The sequence below is a fragment of the Zophobas morio genome, unplaced genomic scaffold (assembly GCF_036711695.1).
Source record: "Zophobas morio isolate AGI-343-1 ecotype UQ-CSIRO unplaced genomic scaffold, CSIRO_AGI_Zmor_V1 ptg000010l, whole genome shotgun sequence".
Taxonomy (NCBI): Eukaryota; Metazoa; Arthropoda; class Insecta; order Coleoptera; family Tenebrionidae; genus Zophobas; species Zophobas morio.
Genome location: NW_026972115.1, coordinates 696,947 through 714,075, shown reverse-complemented (window position 1 = coordinate 714,075; position 17,129 = coordinate 696,947). Strand labels below are relative to the sequence as shown.

Sequence of the window (17,129 nt, the reverse complement as noted above, 5' to 3'; positions counted from 1 at the left end):
GTAATTTTGACAATTTTGAAATCTGGATTTTTGGGAAATATGAACTTTATTGTAATTTGTGGCGTTATGACGTTTCAGGAATTTGTAGTCTAAAGCTTTTAGAATTTTTTGGTTTATTGAATTTGAAATTGTCAGAATTTTTGACATTTCTTAAGCTTGGAGGTGTTTTAATACGAGCATTCATAGGGTTTTTGACATTTTTGGAACTGTGATTGAACTGGGATTGTTTGGAAATTTTCAGAATTTCAAGCATTTTAACTATTTTTGGAGTCCATGAACTCGAATTTCTACTTTGAATAGATTTTTGCAACTTTTAAAATATTATAATTTTGGAATTATTAGAACTTTTCTAATTTTTTCGCAATTTTTGGAATGTTTACGTCGCTGGAATTTCTGAAAACATTAATTTTTGTAATTTTCGGCATTATGAAGTATTTACAGTTTATAGAATTTTTAAGTTATCGAATTTTTTGGAATTGTCGAAGAAACGAAAAATTGAAAAATCGAAAATAAAAAAACGAAAAGGTTTACAATGAAAATTTTGAAACTCTCAAGAAGGAAATCAAGAACATGAAAAATTGAAGAAACGAAAATTTTGAAAAAACGAAATATTATAAAAACGAAGAATTGAAAATTAAGGAAATCAGGAAATAGCATAATTGAGAAATCCAAAAATTACAAAATTGTAAAATTGAAAAACTGGAAAATCGAGGAATTGAAAAATCATCGTAGATGGAACATTTGAAGAATTGAATAAACGAAAAATTTAGAATGGAGAAAATAAACTGAAAAATGAAAAATTGTAACAAACTCGAGAAAATGAAAATTAAAAAATCGGGACAATGAAAAATGAAAATCAACAAGGACTTGAAAATTTGAAAAACGAAATATTCAAAAATCAAAATAAAAAAATTTGAAAAACTTAAAAAGTCGGAAAACCGCAGAATCGAAAAACGAAATAGTATAAAATCGAAGGTGAAAGGAAATCAAGGAAATCAAAAAATAGAGTAATTCAGAAATCCAAAAATTACAAAATCGAAGAATTGAAAAATCGTACATTGAAAGTTTGAAGAATTGAATACACGAAAAATTTTAAATCGAGAAAATTAACATTAAAAACTCGGGACAAAAAAATGAAAATCAAGCACTTGAAAAATTGAAAAAGGAAAAACTTAAAAATCGAAATACTGAAAATGAAAGAACTCAAAAACTAGGAAAATTGAGAAATCCAGAATTTTCAAAATTGGAGAATCGAAGAATCGAAAAATTGCTGATTGAAAATTTTAAGAATTGAATAAACGAAAAATTTAAAATCGAAAAAATAAATTCACTGAAAAATGAAAAATTGTGAGATTAACTCGAGAAAATGAAAATTCAAAAATCGGGACAATGAAAAATGAAAAACAAGCACTTCAAAAATCGAAAAATTGCAAAATCGAAAAAACGAAATTTTAAAAATCGAAGTGTTCAAAATTAAGGAAATCAAAAAATAGGATAATTACGAAATCCAAAAATTACAAAATTGAAAAATTGGCAAATCGGGGAATTGAAAAATGGTAGATTGAAAATTTGAAGAATTGAATAAACGAAAAATTTTAAAGCGAAGAAATAAATTAAGCACTTGAAAAATTGAAAAACGAAAAATTCAAAAATCGAAATATGTATTAAAAACTTTAAAACTTATAAAGCGAAAAACTGCAAAATCGAAAAAAAACGAATTATTATAAAATCGAAGTATTGAAAATTAAGGAAACCGTAAAATAGGATAATTGAGAAATCCCAAAATTACAAAATTGAAAAATTCAAAAATTGGAAAATCGAGGAATTGAAAAATCTTAGATTGAAAATTTGAAGAATTGAATAAACGAAAAATTATGACAAAATCGAGAAAATGAAATTTAAAAAATAGGGACAATGAAAAATGAAAATCAAGCACTTGAAAAATTGAAAAACGAAAAAAAAAATCAAAATATTAAAAATTGAAAAGCTTAAAAATCAGAAAATTACAAAATTCAAAAATTCAAAAATTGGAAAATCAAAGAATTAAAAAATCGTAGATTGTAATTTTGAAGAATTGAATAAACGGAAAATTTGAAGTTAAAAATATCAATTAACTGAAAATGGAAAAATTTTGATATAAAATCGAGAAATTGAAAAACGAAAAATTCAAAAATTGAAAAACTTTAAAATCAAAAAAACGAAATATTATAAAATAGAAGTATTGGAAATTAAAGAAATCAGAAAATAGGATAATTGAGAAATCCAAAAATTACAAAATTGAAAAATCATCATGTATTGAAAATTTGAAGAATTGAATAAACGAAAATTTTTAAATCGAAAAAATAAATTAACTGTAAAACAAAAAATTGTGATATAAAACCAAAAAAATGAGAATTGAAAAAACGGGACAATCAAGACTTGAAAAATTGAAAATCGAAAAATTTCAAAATCGAAAAAACGAAATATTATAAAATCAATGTATTGAAATTAAGGAAATCAGAAAATGAAATAATCGAGAAAACCAAAAATTACAAAACTGATAAATTCAAAAATTGGAAAATCGAGGAATTGAAAAATCATAGATACGCAAAATTTAAAATCGAAAAAATTAATTAACTGAAAAACGAAAAATTGAGATATAAAATCGAGTTAATGAAAATTAAAAAATCGGGACAATGAAAAATGAAAATCAAGTACTTGAAAAATTGAAAAACAAAAAATTCAAAAATCGAAAAACTACAAAATGGAAAAAGTCAAATATTATAAAATCGAAGGATTAAAAATTAAGGAATTCAGAAAATAGGATAATTGAGAAATCCAAAAATTACAAAATTGCAAAACTCAAAAATTGGAAAATCGAGGAATTGAAAAATCGTAAATTGAAAATTTGAAAAATTGAATAAACGAAAAATTTAAAATCAAGAAAATGAAAATTAAAAAATTGTAACCATGGAAAATGAAAATCAAGCACTTGAAAAGTTGAAAAACGAAAAATTCAAATTTGAAAAACTTAAAATCCGAAAAATTGAAATATTCTAAAATCGAAGTATTGAAAATTAAGGAAATCAAAAAATAGGATAATTACGAAATCCAAAAATTACAAAATTGAAAAATTGGCAAATCGGGGAATTGAAAAATGGTAGATTGAAAATTGAAGAATTGAATTAAACGAAAAATTGAATATAATCGAGAAAATGAAAATAAAAAATCAGGACAATGAAAAATGAAAAACTATTATCTAAAAATTAAAAAATTTGGAAGTAGAGAAATTAAACAATTGAAAAAAATTAAATCTATTTATTAAAAATTAATTGTTTGAGTCATCCTGTCTAAGTAATTCTAAAACCACTGTGGCTATTTCAGAGAGGATTTATTCGTCAAAATTTTGAAATGACGCCAACTAATAAATTTTGATTGACGATTTTTCATGCTTACGATAACATTAAAAAGTTTACCCAGAGCTTTCGATTTTGCAGTCTCAAAGTTAAATTGCAAAATATTATACAGTTTTGATGTTTTTTTCCAAAAAATCTGGACGTCAAACTGGACTCGACTACAATACTTCCTTAGCTTAAGCTCGGGAAGGAAAAAGCATTCCTACGATGTGCGAAACCCTAAAAAATTCCGTCTTATATTCTCAAGGCTTTTTAAAATCGTAGAATCTGTTGCGTGAACATTGAACATAAAAAAAATACAGTAAAGAATAATTATTTCAGGAAACATCGGAAGTGATGATAGTTATTTGAAAATGAATAAGTTATACAATAATATTGATTGTTCTTTTTACATAAGCTGTAATATTCGATGGAGTTATTTGTAAGTTGTTTACTGGAATTAAATTATATATGCATGTGAATGTCGGTTGTCATTTACTCAACTGGGTGTAGACGGAACCAAGGCTTCACTTTAATTGTTACTTTTCAGTTTAAATGAATAAGCCTGAAATTGACACAAATTATAAAGCAGGGAAAGCAGCCTTGGCAGTCCATTCTAATTTTCGTCCATGTAGTTGAACAACCTCACAAAATACCCGAAAATTGTTGACTGACTTTTTCTGCGATTATCGTCGAGTATTGCGTGTCACCTTTATATATATTACATCCACGTAAAAAAATGTTTGTCATTCTACTATAATCTACCAGGTGATTATCTATGACGCCATCAGGTGACGTGATAATCCAAAGTACAATGGAATCTTGATCCGATAACTCACTTGTTCTTTTCCCGAAAAGACGACATTTAGTTACTTTGTAACCACGACCATTTCAGGCGACATTCCAACTCCAGAACTCATATCTTCCTGAATAAACTAGCGAATTCGTTCCTACTTAAAGTTTTAAACAAGTTCATGTCGTATCTGCTTTCGCATGCAGGAATTGTGTGATACTTTCCCAGCGGAGTTCAGTTGATATTTCGACATCGATAAAAATTATTTTGGCAACACGGTCGGACCTATCGTGTGCAGAATGAAAAGAATGTGAAATTGTCGCTTTTAAAAAACCGCTTTAACCTTGACACTTCCAATTGAAATGCTAGGATCAATACGAGACGAAGATGATACTTCTGGTGGAGTCGAATGTGGAATTTTTGCCAGCGTCATTCGATATCTTAATCGGGTATTTAACAAAGGGGTCATTACAAAGCAAACGAAAATAATTAAGCGTCGATGCGCTGCAGTATCAGATTCGCCGACAGGAAATTTTCCATGATGCGAAATCCAGATTGGCGGGTAAGCCGCTTTGGAAATGATGGAATTGTATCAATATTTAATTCGGCTCGGCTGCGCGATTATAAATTCAATTCCCTTTTTATATTTCCGTACGAAGCTGGCAATTTTTTTAAATTAATGCTTTCCTTTTTGACATGCGAAACCGCCATTAAAGGACCCTATCTCCCTCTAGTGCGTTGTAGTTGTAGTTTTATCTCTTGCGGTGTTTGATGTTAACCAAGACCATAAATTGTATCGACGTTTCACTCTTTTGAACTTTGCCTATTAGCGTAATTAACAAACGCGGTTCGTCAAGATTAGTGTCACCGTGACGTCATCAATTAGTCACACGAATAACGAGCTCGCATTCTCTTATTAGATATAAAACATATTTTTGCGATATTAATTTTGTGACCTAAATTTCGTGATAGATGAAAACGTTCGACTTTCTAGGCGAAGTTTCTCGGTGGAAGTCGTGATATAATGAAGTTCGTAACGATAATAATAATTAAGAACTCAGAGGGCCAAGAAAAGCCGGTTTTAGTCATCCATAATTAAGGAATCTCACCTGGTTGAAAAGACAAAAGACTGCGAAAACAGATATTGAAGCAATTTACATTTTAATGAAGTAAGTCGTGGTTTGAAGTTTAATTAAACTGGAGGGGAAGTCGGACCGAATTAGGGGAAGACTATCGATGTAGAAAAATGCCGAACTTGACTATCCTTGAACCTAGGCATGACCTGAAGTAACGATTGGAGGTGTGTTGATTATGGACGAGTCGGTGGCCGGTGAAGCAAAAATTCGATACTTCTGTTTCGGCTGAATGAGTTTTAAAGTGACGTCATCGACTGCTCGGTGGGGACGGATCTATTAGTTTTGGCGTGTCATTCGTTGGAAGGACTTGAAAGACTCACATTTGTCGTCAGGATTAAAATAACCGCGCTCCAGTATGCAGAAAGAAATATTTTACGACTTTTTTTCATGTTTCTGATATTATTCCAAAGATTAATAATTCATAAGACAACAGAGACAGACACGTTTCCGCGTTATTGCTTCTGCCAAAAGTATTTCGATATTACAATAAAACTGAAAGATTGAGCGGTACGCAAAGTGAGCCCGACTTTCTCAGGATTAAGAGTCCTTGCGTTTAAGAATGACGCAGGTGTGGAAAAATACAGCTAATTGCGTATTTGAAAAAATCGCGCTCGCGTTATAAGAAACATTAAATTGTTATTTAATTATTTATTCAATTTATTCAAAGGTCGTACTTTCCATGGCACACAATAAATGTTCGCACTATAAAAATTTTAATTTTTCGATTCACAGGTGGTCGTGGTCGGAACGTCACGCTTACGGGTAAAGGACGAATTACATTACGTCTGTATTTTTAGTCTGGCTCATCTCCCAGACTCCAATTTTCAAAAGGGAAATCGAAGCGAGGTCGGAAAGTGAAAACCGATTGACAAATTCTAAATAGTGATCAAAAATGTGGCGGATTGTTTGCGTAAGCGTGCACAATCGTCAGTGACGTCATAAAGTTTTTGAAAGGGAGTTCATGCGTTTTTTAGTGTCCTATTCACTTTTTCGCAAATTAAATTTCTGGATTAGATTTTTTCTGGTAAGGTAATAATGGATAAAGCAGTTAAAACATCGCAGCATATATTTTAAGAGGTTTGAATTCGTTTTCTCGTTTTTGTGTTTTTGTGTCCCAATTTAAGACAAAACTCAAGACGGATTCATGAACCACAAGTGTATTATAACATTTAAATAATATTAATGTAAGCACTTTTAAGATGACGTCATCGAATTATTAATGGGGGTGATTAGACAAATTTTGGTTAGCTTTTTACCATCTGCACGATATTCATAACGTACATATAAATGTGATAGAATCGGTCCAGTAGTTTCGAATTTTTTAATTCTTTACGATTTTTCAATTTTTCGACTTGCAATTTTTGGAATTTTCAATAAAACGTGTTAGGTACGGTTTTCCGGAACCAAGATTGTAGGCGAAGATCGAAAATATGAAAGGAATGTCACACCATTCAAGGAAAAAATTTTAAATTTCAGTTTGAGTAAAATTGTTCGTGTTGAAAAATTGAAAAAGTAGAAACCTAAACATTGAAAAAAATCGAAAAATTGAAAAAATGAAACAGTGAAAAATCGAAAAATTAAAAAATTTAAAACCTAATGATTGTAAAATTGAAAATTTAAAAATCGAAAGATTGAAAAATAGAAAGGTCAAAAAAACTGAAAAATCTGAAGATTTAAATATCAAAAACCTGAAAAATTGTTACTAGAGAACTCGAAATTTGAAAGCACGAGACAATAAAACATCCATTACATAATGGAAAAATCGTAAGATTGTGGAATTGGTAACTAAAAATTGTAAATGGAAATTTTAAAATTGAAAAATCGACTATTTGTAAAATTGTAAAACCAAAAGCAAAAATTGAAAAATTAAAACTGTAATTTTTTTTTCTGAAACCCCCAAAAAATTAGAATCATTAAAATATCCTAACATTGTAAAATTGAAAACGAAAAGGGCAAAATCAAAAAATGAAACATTGGATAATCGACATTTTGTAGAATTTTGAAAAATCAAAAAATCCTAAATTGTAGAATTGTGAAATCGATAACTAAAAATTGAAAAATAGCAAAAACCAAAATTCGAAAAATTGAGAATTTTGAAAAATCGAGTAATCGTAAAATTGTACATTCGGAAAATCAAAAACCAAAACCAAATATTGAAAAATCAAAACTAAATCGAAAAAAAATTTCTTGCAAACTCGAAAAATTAGAATATCTAATTATTTAAAAATTAGAATATTGTAAAATTGAAAAATCGAAAAATCAAAAACAAAAATTGAAAAATTGAAAATCCAAACATTGGAAAATGAAAACATTAAAAAATCGGGGGGTTAAAATATGTAGGTAATAATTAGAGAGTGATAATTTTAAAATTAAAAATTCGAAAAATCAAAAGCCAAAATTGAAGAATTAAAACGGTAAATATTGAGAAAAAAATTCTTAAAACTCGAAAAATTACAATATCTAATCATTGAAAAATTGTAGAAATGAAAAATCGAATAATCGAAAAATGAAAGCAAAAATTGAAAAAACTAAAATTAAAAAATTGTAGAATTGAAAACTAAAAAGGGCAAAATCAAAAAATGAAACATCGGATAATCGAAATGTTATAGAATTTTGAAAAATTGAAACATTGCAAAAACGAAAAACCGAAAAATTTTAAAATTAAAAATCTGATCACGTATTGAAAAATTATAAAATTGAAAATTCGAAAAATCAGAAGCAAAAATTGAAAAATTTTTACCTGAAAACTCGAAAATTAAGCAACAAAAATTTGAAAACAGGAAACATTAAAACATCTAATACATAATGGATAATCGAACTGTTGTAAAATTTTTGGAAAATCGAAAAATTCTAAAATTGTAGTGTTGAGAAATTGAGAACTAAATATTGAAAAATTGCAGAAACGAAACATTTAAAAATTAAAGATTGGAGTGTTTTAATTTTGAAAAATCATAAAATTGATAATTCGAAGGATCAAAAGCAAAAATTGACAAATTAAAGACCGAAATTTTAAAACTGAAAAATCGCGTAATCGCAAAGTTGTAAATTTGGAAAATCGAAAAACCAAAAGTTAAAATTGAAAAATGGAACCTGTAAATATTGAAATTTTTTCCTTGAAAAACCGAAAATATAGAATCATTGAAAAATCCTGACATTGTAAAATTGTAGAATTGAAAAATCCAATGATCGAAAATTCAAAAAAAAAAATGAAAAATTAAAAATCGAAAAATTGTAGAATTGGGAACTAAAAACGGCAAAATCCAAAAATGAAACATCCGAAAATCAAAATGTATAAGTTTGAAAAATCGGAAAATTCTGAAATTGTAGAATTAAGAAATTGGGAACTGAAAATTGAAAAATTGGAAAAACGAAAAATTAAAAAATTGAAAATCTGATTAATCGAGTAAATCGTAAACTTGTAAATTCGAAAAATCGGAAAACCAAAAGGAAAAATTGAAAAATTAAAACTGTGAACATTGAAAAATCGTAACATTCTAAAATTGTAGGATTGGAAAATCGACAAATGGAGAACAAAAAATTTGAAAATTGCAAAATCTAATTGTAAAAATTGAAAATTTAAAAATAGAAAGATTAAAAAATTGAAGTCTGAAGATTTAAATTTATCAAAAACCTCAAACTTCGAAAAATTAAAAATTTGAAAAATCGAAAAACCTAAAACAAAAACTCAAAACTTTTTGCTAGAAAACTCGAAAATTAAGGTAATAAAAATTTGAAACCACGAAACATTAAAACATTATTACATAATGGAAAAATCGTGAAATTGTAGAATTGAGAACTAAAATTTGCAAAATCAAAAAATGAAACATGAAATATCGAAATATTGTGGAATTTTGAAAAATCGAAACATTCTAAAATTTTAAAAATCAAAATGTGAATACATATTGAAAAATCATGAAGATGAAAATTCAAAAAAATCAAAACCAAAATTGACAAATTAAAAATCAACATTTTAAAATTGAAAAAGCGAGTAATCGTAAATTTGTAAATTCGGAAAATCGATAAACTAAAAGCAAATATTGAAAAATTAAAAGTGAAATTGAAAAAAAATTTCTGGAGAACTCGAAAAATTGGAATATTGTAAAATTGTAGAATTGAAAAATCGAATAATTGAAAATTCGAAAAATCAAAAGCAAAAATTGAAAAATAAAAAGTCGAAAAATTGTAGAATTGAAAACTCTAGAAACCGAGAACAAAAAATTGGAAAATTGCAAAATTTAATTATGATAGAATTGTAAAAATTGAAAATTTAAAAATCTAAAGATTGAAAAATAGAAAGATTAAAAAACTGAAAATTGTGAAAATTTAATATCAAAAACCTCAAAATTCGGAAAATCGAAATCCCAAAACAAAAACTCAAAATTTTTTTCTGGAAAACTCGTAAATTAAGGTAATAAAAGTTTAAGAACACCAAACATTAAAACATTATTACATAATGGAAAAATCGTGAAATTGTAGAATTGAGAACTAAAATCTGCAAAGCCAAAAAATGAAATATGGAATAATTTCTTGTAGAACTTTGAAAAATCGAAAAATTTTAAAATTTTAAAATTCAAAATGTGAATACATATTGAAAAATCATGAACATGAAAATTCAAAAAAATCAAAACCAAAATTGACAAATTAAAAATCAACATTTTAAAATTGAAAAAGCGAGTGATCGTAAAATTGTAAATTCGGAAAATCGAAAAACTAAAAGCAAATATTGAGAAATTAAAAGTGAAATTGAAAAAAAATTTCTGGAAAACTCGAAAAATTGGAATATCCAATCATTGAAAAATCGTAACATCATAAAATTGTAGAATTGAAAAATCGAAAAATTGGAAAATTGCAAAATCTAATTATGATAGAATTGTAAAAATTGAAAATTTAAAAATCGAAAGATTGAAAAATAGAAAGATTAAAAAACTGAGAAATTTAAGATTTAAATATCATAATCCTGAAAAATCGAAAAATTAAAAATTAGAAAGATCGGAAACAGAAAGCAGACTGGAAAATTTTTACTAGAAAACTCGAAAGTTGCGGCAAGAAAAATTTTAAAACACGAGAGATTAAAACATTATTACATAATAGAAAAATCTAAAAATGCAAAATTAAAAAATGAAACATGGGATAATCGAAATATCGTAGAATTATTATGAAAAATCGAAAAATTCTAAAATTGTAAAATTGAGAAATTGAGAACTAGAAATTGAAAAATTAAAACTGTAATTATTGAAAAATCCTAACATTATAAAATGGTAAAATTGAAAAATCGAAAATTCTACAACAAAAATTGAAAAATTAAAAATCAAAAAATGGAAAACCAAAAACAAAAATTGAAAAAAAATTACCAGAAAACACGAAAATTGAAGCAACAAAAATTTGAAACCACGAAAGATTAAAACATCTATTACATAATGGAAGAGAAATTCAGAACTAAAAATTGAAAAACTGCGAAAACCAAAAAATCGAAAAATTTAAAAATCTGAGTACGTATTGATAAATCATAAAATTGAAAAACCGAAAGCAAAATTAGAAAAACAGTTAATATTGAAATAAAAATCTCAAAAACCCGAAAAATTAAAGAAACGAAACATTGAAAAATCGGGAGATTAATAATTGAAAAATGATAATTCTAAAATTGAAAATTCAAAAAATCAACACAAAAAGTTGAAAAATTAAAAATCAAAAAACGGGAAACCAAAAGCAAATTATACACATTATTACATAATGGAAAAATCGCAAAATTGTAGAATCGAGAAATTGAGAACTAAAATTTAAAAATTTACTAAAACGAAAAATCGAAAAATTTAAAAATTAAAAGTCTAAATACCTATTGAACAATCAAAAATTGGAAATTCGATAAATCGAAAAACTAAAAGCAAATATTAAAAAATCAAAATTGTAAATATTGAAAAAAAAATTCTTGAAAACTTGAAAAATTGGAAAATTGAAAAATCGAATAATCAAAAAAATTGATAATTGAAAATCTAAATACATACATAGCTATATATACATATTGATTTATTGAAAAATAGAAGAATTGTATAATCGAAAACTGGAAATCTTGAATCCTAAGATCTTAAAATTGAAAAATTGTAGCTTTGATAAATCGAGAAATTGTGAACCAAAAACTGTAAAAACGAAAAATCCGAATAATCGAAAATTTTTAAAATTTCAATAGAAAAATCTAAATATTAAAAAATTTGGATTTGAAAATTCGAAAAATCTAAGAAACGCAAGTTGGAAAACAATTTTGGTATAACATAACCTGATTTTAATCCCTACCCTCATCTAATGTCAAAGATGCATAACATTTGATACTTCCCGAGCGTAAACTAGGGAAGTATTGTAATAGGGCCCATCCAAGGAATGACGACTTTCATGTTTTCTAGACGTTTCATGACCCCCAGTTCCGTCCGTCTGTAGTGACAGATAATCTCCGAAACTACTGAACCAATTGTTGTCAAATTATATATGTATATTAGGAATGTCGTGTAGATGGCAAAACGCTAACCAACGATGGAAATTTCGGGACTCGGGAGGAAAAAACTCCCCCAATAAACCAAAACCTCTGAACGCTCCAACGTAACTTCGTCCTTGGCCGAAGAAGCTCCGTATTCCTCGCTCGCACACGCCATCACTCCGCAAAAAGTCGCCCGACCAGTCCCACCTGCCCCACGCGCTCTCCAATCTCCATTTCGCAACAATTTCACCTTGACGAGAATACAAAATCGACGTTTCTTGTCCGCCTATCTTATCACATTATCAACTTATCACGCACTTGCCGCCGACGCAAATAATCCTCTCCAAGCCGTCACCTGCGGCCGCGGGTAAACCGGGCCGCCTCCGCCGCCTCCATTGTTTCCGCCTGAATGCAGCCCTCTGCATTGTTCCTCTCCGCTGCATCGCGTGCGATTCCGCAAATCCGTTGTTTGGAGCGGGCTATTTTTACGAAACAGCTCTTGGAGCGGCCCCAAAACCACGCCGGCCTCTGCATTATGTCGAAACGGCATTCCTGGATTCCGAATCGATCGCGATCGCAGGGGGCTGCCGGGGCGCCGCTCCAGATGGACAATTTCCGCCCATCCGGCACTCAAGTTTGCCTCTGTCAAAGAATATCCTGTCTTTGCCGCCTCGAATCAATCGGGCATTGTGCGGAGGTGAATGCCGGGATCGTCTAGACGCGATGGGAAAAGTTTCGGGATTATGATGGAGCCTTGAACGTCGCTGTATGTTTTCGTGAGTCATGAACCGATCATTGTTATTTCTGTTCAAGATCTGGGTGAAGTGTACGGGAGTGGGCGGAAGAAGAGAGAGTAATGGGGCTAGTTTCCGTTTAGTTTTTGCTGGGGGCGGCGGGAGCGGGATTGTAATGGGGTCGTTTTGACGAATGGCTGGTTTCATGGTTTTTCCACGGTTTACGAGGCGTAGCGTTCGGAAACGCGACCGGGGAAAATGCGAAAGGAATGGAGGTGAATTTTGTTGAACACAATACGGTGTTTAATAGGTTTTCCAGAGGGAAATTTCGGGACCATCATCATTTTGACGCTGCGTCACACAATAGGTTTTTCAATGAAAATTTTATTTATTTTCGCTCATTACAAGATCATTAGCATTCTGCGTCCATAGCGGAGCGCCTACAACTGACCCTTGAGCCATCCCTCGTCCACGCTCTCGGTCACGTCGAAAAAGAACTTTTCTCCATTCGAAAAAATCCTCTCAGACGCTTCGATTTTCGCCGCCCCGCCTTGCCAGCGCCACTGACCCCAACCCCAACCCTTTCCGATTCCCGTCACACGTCCGCCAAATCCCCTTTTTGTCCATCGGGCAGGGCCGTATTTGCATCGGACCCTCCGGCCCCCGGTCGCCGATGCGAATTTAATAATGTTGCAGCGGTGTCGCAAAAAGTGGCATGTAATACACGATCGATAAGTCCATCGAAACGAAGGACAAGTGAATCGTGTCCGTGGGATGTTTGGCGCCGTTTGCACTACGGGCGAGCTTATGAATGTGTACAGGGCCGGGCCGGACGTTAATCAACGTTTATTTTCTCGATCGCCGAGTTTATGGCGTGTTTCAATTTGCTCTTTACGAGGGGATAAACAGAGCTGGATTTAATTAATGGAGGTTTTCTTTCGGCTGGGAATTATTCGCCCGGTGGAATAAATGTGCCGCATGCCGGGTGACGTCAGCACATTCGTGACCCTATATCGTGAGCTTTTTCCGAAATTGACTATTATCCCCCAGACTTGGAAACCCGTCTTTCCGGGTAATCTGGTCTTGGATTTGTCGCGAATCCTCGAATCTGCGTTAGTTTTTACATGTTTGTCTTTCTTTTCCAGTTAATATCTACACCAATCTCCACGCGGACCCTGAAGTTGTCCACTACAGTGCGAAGAACACGATCGAGCTGAATTGTAATACAACGGAGAGCGAAGGAGATATTACATGGTGAGTCGAACGGAATCGCATTGAGTCGAGAGATGAAAGTTTGTGTTGCTCTTCAAGGAGTTTGTTTGGGATAAATTATGTTCCATCTGATTGAAAATACAAGAGTTATGGAAGTTGGAGGAGAGCGGATAAGTTTGCAGGGTGCTAATCTCTCGTATCACGTATTTAAATGATTGCTCTCGGGGTGGCTATTTCAGTCGTAAGTTTAGAGAAATATTGTGATAGAAACGTGTTAGTCCAATTCCTTTTATCTAACGGCGGCATTGTGTTGCTAAGCCGCTTTGTGCCGCGACATCTTTGTTATTCGAGCCACCAAACTGGACTTTTCACTTAGAAATATTATTTTTATGGAGGGAAGTTTCTAAACTTCGTTGATTTGACAGTGTATGAAGCTGTAAAAAGAAGTAGCAATCAGTTGTAATGTAGAATTTCAACGAAAGAAAAAATGTCAGCTTGTCCTTGTAACGGTTCCAGTCGTGTTGGCGTTAAATTTAATTACCGAGTGCAATTTTTGAGTCCACTGGCAGAGAAATCGGAGATACGCAGATGATTTTGCTCAACGGGTAGAACCGAATAAATCACATTTTCCTCACTCCGATTTATTACGGCGTGCCGTGTTTACTTTGGATAATTTACAATTCTTTTGAAGTTACCAAGAGCATCATAATTGTTTACCGGCTGACGTTGATGAACATGTACACATACATATTTACCCAGTTTATTTAACCAACATCTTCCAGTGCAAATATTTTCGATGTCTTGTTGATTTTTTTCAATAAACAGTAGATAAATTATAATCCAAATATCAAACGATGTGAAGGAATTTTTCCATTATTTTGTGAATGTATAATGTTATCATAGCGCGTCTTATCAGACAAATGGACTTTGGTGCAAGTAAATAATAATAATAAAGCTTAAACTGTTCGGCGTTGTTCAGAGATCTGTGTTGATTCCGCCGATTGTTGCCTATTTTATCAGTGACGTTATAATAAGTGATGTTAACAGTCCACTGTGTGTTGATGACCTATTTATTCCCGATTTTATTCTGATTTCAATATTTTTAAGTGTTGTGTAGCAAAGAGACTTTCGAATTACTTCCAAAACAAGACCCATGGGGAGTCCCCAAGATTGTTTCAAACTACTTCAAAAACAAAGCACAAGAGGTCTACATTTTTTCAATTTACTTAAAAAACAATACCCACAGGGGGTCCCGGAGATTCTTTCAAACTACTTAAAAAACAAAGTACAAGAGGTCCCCGAAATTCTTCCAAACTTCTTCAAAGTCACAACACAAGGGGTCCCAGAGATTCTATCAAACTACTTCAAAATCAAAACAAGGGGTCCCCGAGATTCTTTCAAACTACCACAAACTACTTCTAAATCAAAACATAAAGAGGTCCCCGAGATTATTTTAAACTACTTCAAAATCGAAACACAAAGGCTCCCCGAGATTCTTTCAAATTAGATCAGAAAGAAGACCCATAGAAGGTATCCGAAACTCTTTTAAACTACCCCAAAATCAAAACACAAAGGCTCACCGAGATTCTATCCAGCTACTTCAAAATCAAAACCTGGGGTCCCCGAGATTCTTTCAAATTACTTCACAAAATACACTTCGGGCGCCCGAGATTCTTTCAAACCTCTTCAGAATCAAAATACAAGGGGTCCCCGAGATTCTATCAAACTACTTCAAAATCAACACATGGGGTCCCCGAGATTTTTTCAAACTACTTAAAAAAATGCACTTAGGACGCCCGAGATTCTTTCAAACTACGTCAAAAACACACTTAAACACAACTAAATCAAAACACGAGGAGCCCCCGAGATTCTATCAAACTACGTCAAAATCAAAACAAGGGATCCCCGAGATTCTTTCAAACTACTCCAAAATCAAAGTAGAAGGGGTCCCCGAAATTCTATCACACTACTTCGAATTTAAAATACCAAGGGTCCCGGAGATTCTATCAAACTACTTTCAAATCAAAACCTGGGGTCCCCGAGATTGTTTAAAATTACTTCAAAAAAATACACTTAGGGCGCCCGAGATTCTTTGAAACTACGTCAAAACACACTTAAGGCCCCCGAGATTCTTTCAAACTTCTTCAAAATCAAAAAACACGAGGATCCACCGAGATTCTATCAAACTACGTCAAAATCAAAACAAGGGATCCCCGAGATTCTTTCAAACTACTCCAAAATCAAAATAGAAGGGGTCCCAGAAATTTTATCAAACTACTTCCAAATCAAAACAAGGTATCCCCGAGATTCTTTCAAATTACATCAAAAAATCATCATTCTGTTGGGCATATAAATCTTATTTATTTATTTATTATTTAAAAACAAGACCCACAAAGGGTCCCCGAGATTCTTTTAAATTACGCCAAAAACAAAACCCACAAAGGTCCCCCGAGATTCTTTCAAACTTCTTCAAAATCAAACCACAAGGAGTCCCCGAGATTCTATCAAACTTTTTCAAAATCAAAACAAGGGGTCCCCGAGATTCTTTCAAATTACATCAAAAACAAGACCCAGAAAGCTTACCCGAAATTCTTACAAACTTCTTGAAAATCAAAACACGAGGAGCCCCTGAGATTCTATCAAACTACGTCAAAATCAAAACAAGAGGTCCCCGAGATTCTATCCAACTACTTCAAAATCAAAACATAAGAGATTCTTTCAAATTACATCAAAAACAAGGCCCACAAAGGTTCCCCGAGATTCTTTCAAACTTCTTCAAAATCAAAATACAACGAGTCCCCGAGATTCTTTCAAACATACTTCAAAATCAAAATAGAAGTGATCTCCGAGATTCTATCAAACTACTTCGAAATTAAAATACAAAGGGTTCCCGAGATTCTATCAAACTACTTCCAAATCAAAACAAGGTGTTCCCGAGATTCTATCCAACTACTTCAAAATCAAAACACAAGGAGTCCCCGAGATTCTATCCAACTACTTCAAAATCAAAACATAAGGAGTTTACGAGATTCTAACCAACTTTTTCAAAATCAAAGCAAGGGGTCACCGAGATTCTTTCAAATTACATCAAAAACAAGGCCCACAAAGGTTTCCCGAGATTCTTAAGAAGAAGAATAAGAATAAGAATAAGTTTATTGCACAACTACAGCAGCGTACAAAAAGTTAGAATGCAGGCTAACCCTGATACTAAAACGATTCTAACTCATACCTACACACATTAAACATACAATATACAATTAGAATACGTAAATAAGTAAAATAAATAAAACAACCTAACAAACATAGTCAAACTTAAAATCGACGAACATTAACATTTATGTCATGACCATTTAAAATATCAGACTTAATTCTCTTTTTGATACAAGAACTAGATGCATTTAAATATATCAAAAA

General features: G+C 31.3%; 1 protein-coding gene across 2 annotated transcripts in view; it reads left to right on the top strand.

Annotated features, from left to right (window-relative positions):
- LOC135126079 (basigin) overlaps positions 1–17,129 on the top strand; it is a 43,961-nt gene that overhangs the window by 13,999 nt on the left and 12,833 nt on the right. For both annotated transcript variants that reach the window (XM_064051875.1, XM_064051874.1), the window contains exon 2: positions 13,649–13,757. In XM_064051875.1, coding sequence (XP_063907945.1) covers positions 13,649–13,757 — 109 coding nt within the window. The remainder of the gene's footprint in view (positions 1–13,648; positions 13,758–17,129) is intronic.